Source organism: Pelophylax lessonae (genome assembly GCF_965119305.1).
Source record: "Pelophylax lessonae genome assembly, chromosome: 2".
Taxonomy (NCBI): domain Eukaryota; kingdom Metazoa; phylum Chordata; class Amphibia; order Anura; family Ranidae; genus Pelophylax; species Pelophylax lessonae.
The window spans coordinates 313,495,350-313,507,825 of record NC_138769.1 but is presented as its reverse complement, the minus strand read 5'-3'; the positions used below and the strand labels follow the sequence as shown (position 1 = coordinate 313,507,825).

At 44.7% G+C, this 12,476-nt stretch overlaps 1 protein-coding gene across 1 annotated transcript in view; it reads left to right on the top strand.

Moving 5' to 3' along the window:
- The window catches only part of LOC309547397 (uromodulin-like), an 879,146-nt gene extending 868,060 nt beyond the window's left edge, over positions 1 to 11,086 (top strand). Inside the window, exons 6-7 of the mRNA XM_082247241.1 lie at positions 2,686 to 2,842; positions 10,998 to 11,086. Coding sequence (XP_082103367.1) covers positions 2,686 to 2,842; positions 10,998 to 11,075 — 235 coding nt within the window. The 3' untranslated portion in view covers positions 11,076 to 11,086. The remainder of the gene's footprint in view (positions 1 to 2,685; positions 2,843 to 10,997) is intronic.
- Positions 11,087 to 12,476: the final 1,390 nt, after the last annotated feature.

Genomic DNA, 12,476 nt, shown 5'->3' with positions numbered 1-12,476 from the left:
AAGGGTTTAAAGGGGTAAATAGGACCCGAGCCCATGGGCATCCGCAGGTAGGGGTAAATGCGCCCCCCACCGAATCTCAATTTCCTCTTTTAAGTGGTTGCTAAACCACTTTATACCATTCTGTCTGGTCTGTTTAACCCCTTCCCGATCACCCGCCTCCTATTTACTGCGGGAGGGTGTCTATCCTGCGCAAACCAACGTAAGTCTACATTGGTCGCTCGTGGGAAGCTAGGGGGCGAGTGTGCGGCACGCTCCTACCCCCACTCGGCAGCGGGGAAGCCAATGCATGGGTCAGGCGGCTCTGATTGCCGCCTGACACCCGTGATCGCTCCCCGCTGAGAGAGGATGGTCGGCTGTTGTAAACACAGCTGACCCTCTTCTCCCTGAAATGATCACAGAGCTCATGTCATGTGATCCTTCTATATAGGATTACATGTCTCTATGGTCATTTCACAAGCCATGCCCCCCCACAGTTAGAATCACTCCCCTAGGCTCACATTTAACCCATTGATCACCCATAGGGTTAACCCCTTCCCTGCCAGTGTCATTATTACAGTAACAGTGCATATTTTTAGCTCTGATTACTGAAGTAATGTCACTGGTACCCCCAAAAGTGTCAAAAATGTCAGTTAGGGGTCCGATCTGTCCACCGCAATGTCGCAGTCCCGCAAAAATATCGCAGAACGCCACCATTACTAGTGAAAAAAAAAAAACAATAAAAATGACATCTTTCCCGTACTTAGTAGACGCGATAACTTTTGCGCAAACCAATCAAAATATGCTAATTGCGATTTTTGCAGTAGAAAACAAATTGGCCTAGAATGTTAAAAAAAAATTGATTTTTAGATTTTTACATTTTTTTTGAGAATGTTTTATAGCAGAATGTGAAAAATATTGTTATTTTTTTCAAAATTGGTGCTTTTTTTTGTTTATAGCACAAAAAATAAAAATCGCACAGGTGATCAAATACTACCAAAAGAAAGCTCTGTTTGGTGGAAAAAAGAACATCAATTTTATTTGGGTACAGCGTCGCACAACCATGCAATTGTCCATTAAAGTGGAGTTCCACCCTATTTTTATACTTACCTCCATCTTCTCGCTCCGGGTCACCTGAAAAAGAAATGGATAATCGCATATTTTTTTTTTTTTTACTTACCTCGTAGCGAAGAAAATATACTTACCTTACTTCCTTCTTCCTCCTTCCTCGGCCGCGGCCCGTCGTCACTTCCTGGCTCTGCAATGATTCCTGGGAGCTGGACGTCATAGCTCCCAGGAATCATTGCGCCTGCACCGGCCCCGACGTCAGTTCCGGGTCGCGCGCGTCATCCCCTTCTAAACAGCTTCTGGGCATGCCCAGAAGCTGTGGAGGGGTGACGCGCGCGACCCGGAAGTGACATCGGGGCCGGCGCAGAGCATCGTGGGACCACAGAAGGCGGAAGAAGACGCCGAAGAGGACGCGCTGGCTTCAAGCTGCCCACATCTGAGATGGCAGCGCTGGACAAGACGTTTGCAAGGTAAGTATTTCGTCTTGCAGGTAAGTGCAACCCGGGACAGATCAGAGGCTAGCCATTGTGGAATGCACTAGCCCTGACTGTCCCGGGGGTATTAAAAAAAAAAAAAAATCCAGGGTGGAACTCCGCTTTAAAGTAGTGCAGTGCCGAATCGCAAAATAGGGCCTGGTCATTAAGGGGGCAAATCCTTCTGGTCTTAAAGTGGTTAATAATCCTGTGTGTCTGTTTTAAAAAAAATAAGCCGTTCTTTACCAGTTTTCAGAGGACCGAGCGCCGCTCGTGTGACCCGCCCGCTCTCTCCTCTCTCTGTCTGACAGCTGCCTGCAGCAGGCGGGGCTGAGGATTCCTCACTGATGTCAGTCGGAAGGGGAGGAGGAGGGGAGGGGGAGAGGAGAAGAGAGGCGGTGGGTCACGTGAGCGGCGAGTGGCGCTCTGAAAACTTGTAAAGAATGGCTTATTTTTATAAAACACAGACACAGGGGCACACAGGATCATTAAACAGACTGTAGACCGGATATGAAACTTTAAATGAAACTACAGCAGCAGGAGGGGAGGGGGCAGGCACTGACATAGGAGCAGACAGGCAGGTAGAGAGGGGGGAGAGAGGACAGAGGTGGTCAGGAGAACTGCGAAAGATGGAGGCACATAAACTGACCACAGTTTGAAGGCTCAGCAGCCAGTTTACAGAGGAGAGTACATAGCCAGGCAGGATCAGCCAGGTATGTTAGGTGATAGAAGGAGCCAAATTACACAGCAAAGCACTGTGCTGTATAACATGCTTTAAGGGAACAGGATTCATTTTTTAGGTTAACAAATGCTTTAAAAATAAATGCTACTGTTTGCTCTTTAAAAATAAATACTCAAAATAAGTATAATGACTAAGCCCCTCCCCTTCATGACATTGTTGAAAAGGGGCAGAGCATGGGGACCTTAAAATGAAGCCCCCCTCTGAAAAAATTGCTGCGGACGCCCATGCCTGAGCCTGTATGCTGTATACATAGCACACTAATAAAGTGCTCCATGATGTTCACTAAGATCATCGCTGATTTTAAAATTAAGGCACAATCAAAACTTAGTTATGAAAAGCAATATTTTATTTTCCTAAGCTATGCTAAATCCGGCCAGTTTGGTCAGCAGCGTAACCAAAAAATTCCTTTTTTTTTCTTATTTACAGCTGTCCCCAGGGATCTGTTTCCACAACTGTGTTCGAAAATGGCAAAACATTAGAAGCATCTTTCAGCATACGCTCATTTCTGTTTCAAAATTATGACAATGTATACCTTTTCTGTGATGTACGTTTGTGTGACAACGCCACTGAAACATGTTCCAAGGTAAGTGATCAATACATTTTCTTTGAAAAGAGACTGAGGTTGTTTGGCAGCAATGAAGCATTACTCAAGGATGGTGCCCATAGGCATTAGATGAGAGTATAGATTATCTACTGGCTAGGAGCAACCTGCATTCACTATGGCTGATGATCATTGTGGGAAATACAGCTATTATTCCTTCCTAAAAAGCCAGTGCTAGGGGTGTCTGCAGTTTGTTTTTCCACCAATGTACCTCTCATGTTAAGGGATCCAGCAGTTGCCACTTATGACTGGTTGTCAGATCTTCACTACCTGTGTATTTGCCTACTACTGTCCATGGCCACCTGAAAGTGATTTTGCCATGAGAGAGGTTACGCTGGCCACCTCCTGAACATTCTAGCTGCCTGGATATATCTGATTAGAGCGGAATTAAACCGCAAACCAATCTATTGCAGTAGCTGCATTTGTTTTTTGTTTTTAGGCTTTTTTTCCCCTCTGTTTTCACCTGGTGATCTGGCCAGCAACACACCTCCTGTATTAGAGTCCCAATCTGGATGAAGGAGCATAGGGGGCACATTTGGACAGCAGCGTTTTCATTCTGGGGGGAGGGGAGTGTTATATTGACTGACTAGCAAGTTTAGATACACTAACAAGTTGAAGCCAAACTCTGGCTAATACTTTATAATCAGTTAGAGCAAACTGTTTTCCCTTTCGGGATAAAGGTTTTGCATGAATAAATAAAAGCTGATAATTGTAAGCACCCCTGTCAGTGGTAAATGGTTTGTCTCATCCCTGTAACTGGTACATCTATGGAAGAGCTTGTACTTTTGAAAAACAGACTTACTGGCCAGATCATCAGATAAAAATAAAAGAAAAAAAGCCTAAGAAAACAAAGGCAGACACCACATCAAAGAATTGTTAAGCTGCAATATAATAAATGTTTGCTTTTGGGTTTAATACTGCTTTAAGAGCTTTTAAATAACCATACATGCTGTAAATGAGTGTCAGAAAAGTGTCAAAACGTGTTGCAGGTTAGCAACTCAGAAAGCACTGAAGTCAAAGCATCAGGATGACAGCCAGGGGACTAGAATTCTCAAATGGAAAGTTTTGCAATGGCAGCCTTAAAATCTTTCATGAAAAATTTCCTTTAAAGTACAGTACAGTACTCTCATATAACCTAAAGCCCCACTCTGGGCTGATGTTAAATTTTCCCATGCCGTGGGTTCAACCACACACTGCATGGGTTAAATGCTCATTTGACAAAAGGGCAAAGGAATTAATACCTCATTCTTCGCTCCCACAGGCTACCTTTTATCCATCCAAAGCTGCTTCCAGGGCTGCTGATAAGGCAGTGCAACCGGTTCTGTTGTACTGGGCCCAGGCCCAATCAGCTAAAAATGGGGGCCCAGGGCAACTGTTTATTATTATCTGCCTAATTGATTAAAAATATTTTTTTACAGCACACTCCCACTTCTACTTGATTACCAGGGCTTAAATTACATTTCCCTGGGTCCCATCAGGTCAACAGAGGGGCCAAGGAGGTTGGAGCATATATGCAGGGTTGAGGGGGGCTTCATCCATACGGCTGTAGGGGGCCCCATCATTTCTAACTGTGGCCCTGGCTTGCCTGGCCCGTTGCACCTCTCTGACGTGATCATGTACAACGCAGAACCAGCAGTCCTGCATTGTATGAGAGGATAGCGAAGGCCCGTCCGCATTTCAGAGTGTCAGACAGCGGAAGAAAGCACCAGGGATAGAGGAATAAAGTATTTGTACTTTCCCAATTAGCCAAATGAGCGTTTATTCATAAAACGCATTGGGGGACCCTGCATGGGTAAGTTTTGCACAAAGCAGCCCTATCCTCCTCTTCCTGGGTCCCATGTCAGCACTCCTGGCTCATTCTCCCTGCTGAGTGCCCCCACAGCAAGCCACTTGCTATGGGGGCACTCATGTGTGCTCGCTCTCGAGCCCTACTTTGTGTGTCAATAGGAGCCCCTCTTCTACTTATGCTACTAGACATCCTTTACAGTACATACCTCAGATTAGCAGGTCACCTAGATTTGGAGCCATGGCCTATCTTGGTTCTTCAAGCTGGCTGAAAAATGTGCATGTGCAACCATATCTTTATAGGACTTATGGAGAAACCATTTACTTTGGAGCCTGCAGACAACCATTGGAGCCCATTAAAAAAAGTAAGCTTTGATGACTTAGTCAGATCTTCTTCTATTTCTTGGTTTACCAGTATCTCCATGCAGATGACAGTCAGAGTTTCATTTAATTTTGTTCATGGAACAAGTACCTTATTCTTCTAGTCTTTATAGCCATACGGCTTTTATAATGACCTATGGTGTGCGTAAATATATATGAATGGAACAGGGCCGGAGTAGGACTAATTTTTAGCCCTGGAGTTTCATGCCTTAGACCGGCCCACTTTAGTTCACGACTGACTATATTAAAATAATGTAACTAAAACCTCAGAATGTAAGTTTGCAATGGCGCACTGTTCTCTACAGCCTTGTAATTCATTCAGGGAGAGAGAGAGAGAGAGAAGGAGGAGTGAAAGAAAGAGGGAAGGAGAGCGCGAGAGAGAGAGCGCGAGTGAGAGAGCGCGAGAGAGAGGGAAAGAGAGAGGGAGAGAGAAAGAAAGGTGGAAAGAAAGAGGGAAGGAGAGAGAGGGGTGGAAAGAGGGAATGAGAGAGAGAGAGAAGGAGGGGTGAAAGAAAGAGGGAAGGAGAGAGAGAGTGAGAAGGTGGGGTGGAAAGAAAGAGGGAAGGACTGACCCCCCCACTACACTGACCCCCCTACATTGACACCTAAACTGACCCCCCCTACATTGACCCCTACACTGACCCCCCTCCACTGACCGCCCCCACATTGACACCTACACTGACCCCCTCCACTGACCCCCCTCCACTGACCGCCCCCACATTGACACCTACACTGACCCCTCTACACTGTCCCCTTCACTGACACCTACACTGCCCCCCCCCCACTGACACCTACACTGGCCCCCCTTCACTGACCCCCCCTACACTGACCCCTTCACTGACCCCGCCTCCCCCCAATTTGCAGCAGTGGCATCTGTAAACCTCTAGCTGCTGCCTCTGCAGCTTAAATGGGGGGGGGGGGGGGTGATAGGGAGCTGTAAAATGAGGCTCAGCAGCATGTTTTATTGCCCACCAACTGCAAGTGTAAATGAGCCCATGGCAAGGTTCACACTGTTACAGGTGGTTGCAGGACAGCGTGTAAATGGCACCTATTCCCACAACCACCTGCAGGAAAAATTCCTTGCACTTTTACAGATATGCAAGGCTGCCATTTATTCCTTTTGGCACTCCCATGCATCTGAAAATGCAGCACATTTTTTGGTGAGGGAAATTGCACGGTGCTTTTGCACCATGTGCAGGGACCTTTTTCCTGTGTTTCCTGCAGGTACAGTAGCCCATTTAAATGAATCGGCTGCTGTGCCTGCGCAAATGCGAGTCGCAGAAAACGCATTAGTGTGAACCTGACATAATAGTCACCTAAAAGGAAAATACATACAGCAAGGTGACTTCAACAAGCACAAAGTCACTTTAAAAAATATTTCTGCTGAGTATTCTCCTATTTATCAATCATATCCACAGTGCTCAGCTGAAAAGAGCAGTACATCACTGCATTGTACCTGTAATTCATCCATGCATTGTAGCTGTAATTCATCAGTGTTCTTGGGTTTAATCTGGGCATCTTCTGTCTACTTCTGTCCCCGTCTGTCAGCCCGCCCACCACCTGAATTGCTTTAGTATTCTTAGCTCTGCCAGGGATGTAGTCCCGACATTTTCTTCATCATCTGCCGGCCTCTATCCCTGCCCACTGGCCCGCCCACCACGTATAGCACTTCCCTAGACAATTAACTACAGGTCTGATAGGAGGTGGGCGGGGACAGAAGATGCAGAAAATGCCGGTGTTCCGTGAAAAAAACATACCCGTGAGAAAACCATACCCTCGTCACTTCCGGTGCACCTACGGAGGGTATGGATTTCTCACGCTAGTTACACTTGCCGCCATTATAATAAAACAGCTCCTCTGCATCCTTCCCCTCTCACTTCCCTGCTCTCAGGTAATAAATATAAAAGCGGATCACGGAGCCGCGATCACCGTCATTTACATCTCATACACCCGCCACCGCTTTTATATTTATTAGGCGAGATCAGACAAGTCACAGGGATAGAAGAGGAGATTATTGATGTTGCAGCCGAACTGTTTTAATGTTACCGCCGCAAGTATAACATTACACACAGTGCCGTGATAATTTCCTACCCTCCGAGCATGCGCACTTGTCAAATTCTTTGCTGTTCAATTACGTATCCGGGGCTCTGAGCATGCGCACTGCTGCGCTGCTCAGCTGTTTGAGACAGGAAGTGACGAGGGTATGGAAATCTAACGAGGTATGGAATTCTAACGTTACACCGGGACTCAACCTGGACACAGAGCTAATAATTCAAAAGCAATGCAGGTGGTGGGCGGGCTTACGGTCAGGGACAGAAGCAGACAGAAGATGCTGAGACTAAACCCGAGCCTTAAGCACTTTACCTCCGCTGCGCCCCCCCTTCCTACAATAAATTGTTCCACCCCTTGTACCGGCCCTGCACTGGACCAGCCCACCGGGAATTCTCCCGGTGCTCCCGATTAGCCAATCTGGGCCTGGAATGGAAGGACTGAACCAAAATAAAGAATGGGGATCCTGTCATTGCACATGAGGCAAAGGGACTCATGGGTTCAATATCTGGGGTCTGCTCCTAGTCAGCAAAAATTACTGTATGGAGCCTATACAGTAAGCCAACGCAACATTGTTTTATTTTAAGGCCTCTGTGGCACCGCACTTAGGTACAGCCTATGGGCATACAGTGTAAAATACATTTATTGTGGTGCTCAAGAGCCACAGCTGCAGTGTTTTTTTGCCTACAGGAATGCAAAACAGAAAATGCCCGTGTGCACAGCCGCCGACACCATCATATATCCACACACCTATATGGACATAGGTGTGTGTAGCCTACTGCATTAAGGTGTGCAGCCCAAAGCTGTGAATATTGGGTGTGGCCAAATTATGTTTACCATAGGAGGGACTTAAAAGGGCATGGCTAAGTAAAAAAAAAAGCCTTCCTGTACCCATAAAATATTCTTCCCTCCCCTAGTAGGTCGCTTTATCACTGATGCAGTGGAGCATGTTTGCAGTGTAGTGTACCCACAGTTTTCATGTGGGTTAGCTGCGCTTTGCCATAGACTTCTATTATGTCCCATGGTTTTGGTGAGCTTTCTGAAACCAAAAACTGAAACTGCAGTTTTGTTGTGCTTTCAGAAAGCAGGTCAAAACCATGGGATTTAATAAAGTTCTATGGTAAAGCACAGCTAACCCATCACAAAAACAAAATAAAACACACACACTGCTCTGCACCCATGGTGCGGCAAATCTTCACCACATATTACACATCACCTTATTATAGACAGAATATTAGATGTTTCTTTATCTTACCTGAAAAAAAATCTGTGCACAATTTTCTTATGATGCCCACCCTTTGCCACCTGATGGGATTACATTCCATCTGAGCACAGGCCACTCTCAGCACAACTCCACCCTCAGGATTTACTGAGAGCATATCACTCTGCCAGCCAGGGTTGCCAGTGGCTGTGGGTGTCAGCGACAGGGACTATATTCATTGTATCGCCAAATTCAGCCCACCTGTGCCCCAAAAATGAAGAAAACGTTCCATGGATGATGGTACCACCACTTGGGGCAAGGCCCCAGTAAAATTTAGTTGACGTTTTGTTATTTTATAATGTGGGCAGTGCCTGTTTGGGCACAATGGGCTCCCTTTACCTTTGGCCCATGCTGCACACTTGAGGTGCTTCAGAACTACTATGTTGGGCTTCCTTGTACCTAAAACTTCCATTACATACTTCCATGACACACACTGAAAATAGACAGAGAGCTAACACTTTGTCTGAGCCTACCTTAAAGAACTTCATTAAAATAGAGATTGCTTAGCATCCAGCAACTGCTGAAACAATGAACACTTTGGTGAGAATTATGTAATGTATAATATATTGTATGAAGTGTAGAGTGTAGGAGTCTGTAAGGCAGAGCAAGGGTCAGGAGTATGTAACACAGAGTGCTGCAGTCAAGTGTTGAGTTAAGGAATTCATAACACAGAATGCAAGGGTCTAGGGTGTGTAATGCAATGTGTTCAAGAATCAGGAGTATGTAATACACAGAGGGCTGTAGTCAGGACTAGGTTTAGAGTACATGATACACAAAGAGCAGGGGGTCAGGAGTGTGAAATGTACAGAATGCAGGGTCCAGGTGTATGTAATCCACAGAATACAGGGGACAGCAGTATGTAATGCACAGAATGCAGGGGACAGAATGTGTAATGCACAGAATGCAGCTGACAGGAGTGTGTAATGCAGACGGCAGGGTGCAGGGGTATGTAATGCACAGAATGCAGGGTCCAGGGGTATGTAATGCACAGAATGCAAGGTCCAGGGGTATGTAAAGCACAGAAGGCAGGGGACAGGATTTGTAATGCATGGTAGGAGTCAGGAGTACAAAACAAAAAAAAAATGCAGGGGACAGGATGTGTAATGCACAGAATGCAGGGGACAGGGATATGTTACATAGTTAGTGAGGTTGAAAAAAGACATCAGTCCATCCAGTTCAAACTATGATGTTTGTGTGTGTGTGTTTGCCGTTAACCCTACATGATTGTATACCCCTGAATGTTGCGGTCTTTAAGGTGCCCATCTAAAAGTTTTTTGAAACTATAGATGCTCCCTGCTGATACCACTTCTTTCCTTTCCTTTCCACTCTGACAGTAAAGAACCCCTTATGCAGTTTAAGGTTAAACCATTTTTGTTCTAGTTTTTTAGTGAGTGCCCCCATGTCTTATTGAATTTCCTTTCTCTGAAAAGTTTGTTCCTTATGCTAAGGTCACCAGTATGGTATTTGTTCATTGATATCTTATCCCCTCTCAAGCGTCTCTTCTCCAGAGAGAATAAGTTCAATGCTTGCAGTCTTTCCTCATAGCTGATGTCCTCCATTCCCCTAATTATCTTTGTTGCCCTTCTCTGGACTCTCTCCAGTACCAGCACATCCTTTCTGAGGACCGGTGCCCAGAACTGGACAGCATATTCAAGATGTGGCTTGACTAGAGTCTTGTAGAGCGGGAGAATAATCACTTTGTGAAACCCCTATTTTATACATGCCAGTATTCTGTTGGCATTGATTGCTGCGGCTTCGTATTTCATGTCATTGCCAAGCCTGTTGTCCACTAGGACCCCCAGGTCTTTTTCCATCATAGATTCACCCAGAGGATCACCGCTTAGCTAGTAACTTGCGTTCGTATGTCTGACACCCAAGTGCATTATCTTAAATTTTTCAACATTAAACCTCATCTGCCATGTAGTTGCCCACCCCATTATGTTGTTCAGGTCTGCTTGTAAGGTTGCCACATCCTGCATAGAAGATATTGGCCTGCTTAGCTTAGTATCGTTCGTAAATACAGAGATTGTGCTGTTTACCGCATCCTACAATACACCCTCAGTCAGTCTTCAGTCCCAGTCTTTACTTAGACTGTATGTAATGCACAGAATGCAGGTGACAGGGGTGTAATGCACAGAATGCAGGGGACTGGGGTGTAATGTACTGAATGCAGGGGACAGGGGAGCAATGCACAGAATGCAGGGGAAAGGGGTGTGATGCAGAGAATGCAAGGGACAGGGGTGTAATGCACAGAATGCAGGGGACAGGGGTGTAATGCAATGCACAGAATGCAGGGGACAGGGGTGTAATGCAATGCACAGAATGCAGGGGGACAGGAGTATGTAATGCAATCCACTCCCTCCCCTCCAAAGAAAAAGTCCAGCACCTCAGGAATATAGATCAAATTAGTGGGATGCAGGGATTTATTTCAATGCTCAGGATGGTCCTGCTGAATCTAGGGTGGTTGGGAGGTCTTAATCTTAAATTTTTATGTTTCGAAAATCATGTGTTTTTATGCATGTGTGAATAGATGCTGGTGCTGGCAGTTACATATGCTATAATAAAGATCTAGAAACTCATCATGATTTGCCATTTACAATTAAAATAACCAGACATGTAAATATCTAACACCTGTGATACTTTTTTGCTTGTTCTCCACAGTGCGGTAGTGCTAAATCCTTCAACACAGCTACTAATGAAGTCAAGATCGGCCTAACTATTGGTGGTATGTCACAATAACTATCATATACGCACAGAAATGTTTATTTGTCATGATATTATGATGATAAGACATAGTCTTTTAATTTATTATATCTATTTTTTATATTCCCTGCACGTATATGGGTGTTTGTCAGCAAGAATAAAAATAACATATATAGTAAAACAACCCCACAGTGTCTTCACCAATGTCCATCTTTCAGCACTCAAAGGGAGTTATGTATCAATGTGTTCAAATTACGAACTCTATTTACTTTGCTTCAGCTATTTATCAGAAAAGGAATTGGCCTAGAGTTTTTAATATGTTTAGGACTGTAGAAAAAAAAGTCCACTTCTTAAGACATACATAGGCCATGTATGGGCAGCAGGCTGAATGTATCCAAGTTGATCATTCGATCGAATTGGGTACAATCAGCCTGTCAGATTTGACAATGTGGGGGGGGGGGGGAGAACACAATGGCTCCATGGTAGGGGAATAGAGTGATATTTTTTCCTGACACCAATGGTTGTAGGAAAGATAATTGCTCCGTCTATGGCCAGCTTTAGGCTAGATTCATTCTTCTGTGTGTTTGATGCAGTATGTTTAAGGCACAATTTATCTGAGTTTTAGATGCATTTAATATGTGTTTCTATTCATCCCAATAGAAGGTGCATTTTTCTCAGGAAAACAAAACATGCAGCAAAAAATACTTTTCTTTACACCCCTTCCCACACACCTTAGTATGTATCTTTCTTCTCCTTTGTCTTTAATGTGTGGCTCATCTCCATGATTTGTCTCATTTCTTTGTGTGGTAGAGTTTCACAGATCCTGACTGAGGGCTCATTCACACGTTCTACGCACATTTCCTGCAGCATATTCAAAACGCACTGGGCGTGCGATCTGCTGCAGGTGTAAATATAATCCTAGCGACATCCCAAATGCAGATTGCAAATGCAGTGTGTTTACCTGCACCAAATTGCATGGTACCATAGAAACATGCGATCCAGTACAGTCCTTTTTCAAAACTAGTACATGCAGTGCTTTTGATTTTCAGCCCATTCAAATGAATGGGCCAGAAATCACACTGCACTGAGCTGCACAGGAATGCGGACTGCGTTCCACTGCGATTCACATGTGAAACAGTTCTAAATAAGAAATTTTTGCTTTTGATGACATGAACCTGTTTTGCACCCAATTATGTGGCAAGGGTGGTAACCAAGTATATTGAGGACTTTTCTATAGTGCTGTGGGCCACTTGCAAGAGTATTCACACCCTAAACAGTGTAATCCATGTTCCCTTTTTATGATAATAGAACAATTGTTATTCTGTTGACCTTAAAGTGGTTCTAAAGGCTAACTGTTTTTTTTTTTTGTTTTTTTTACCTTAATGCATTTCCTATATTAAGGTAAAAAACTCCCCATTAACTACCCCCCCCCCCCAC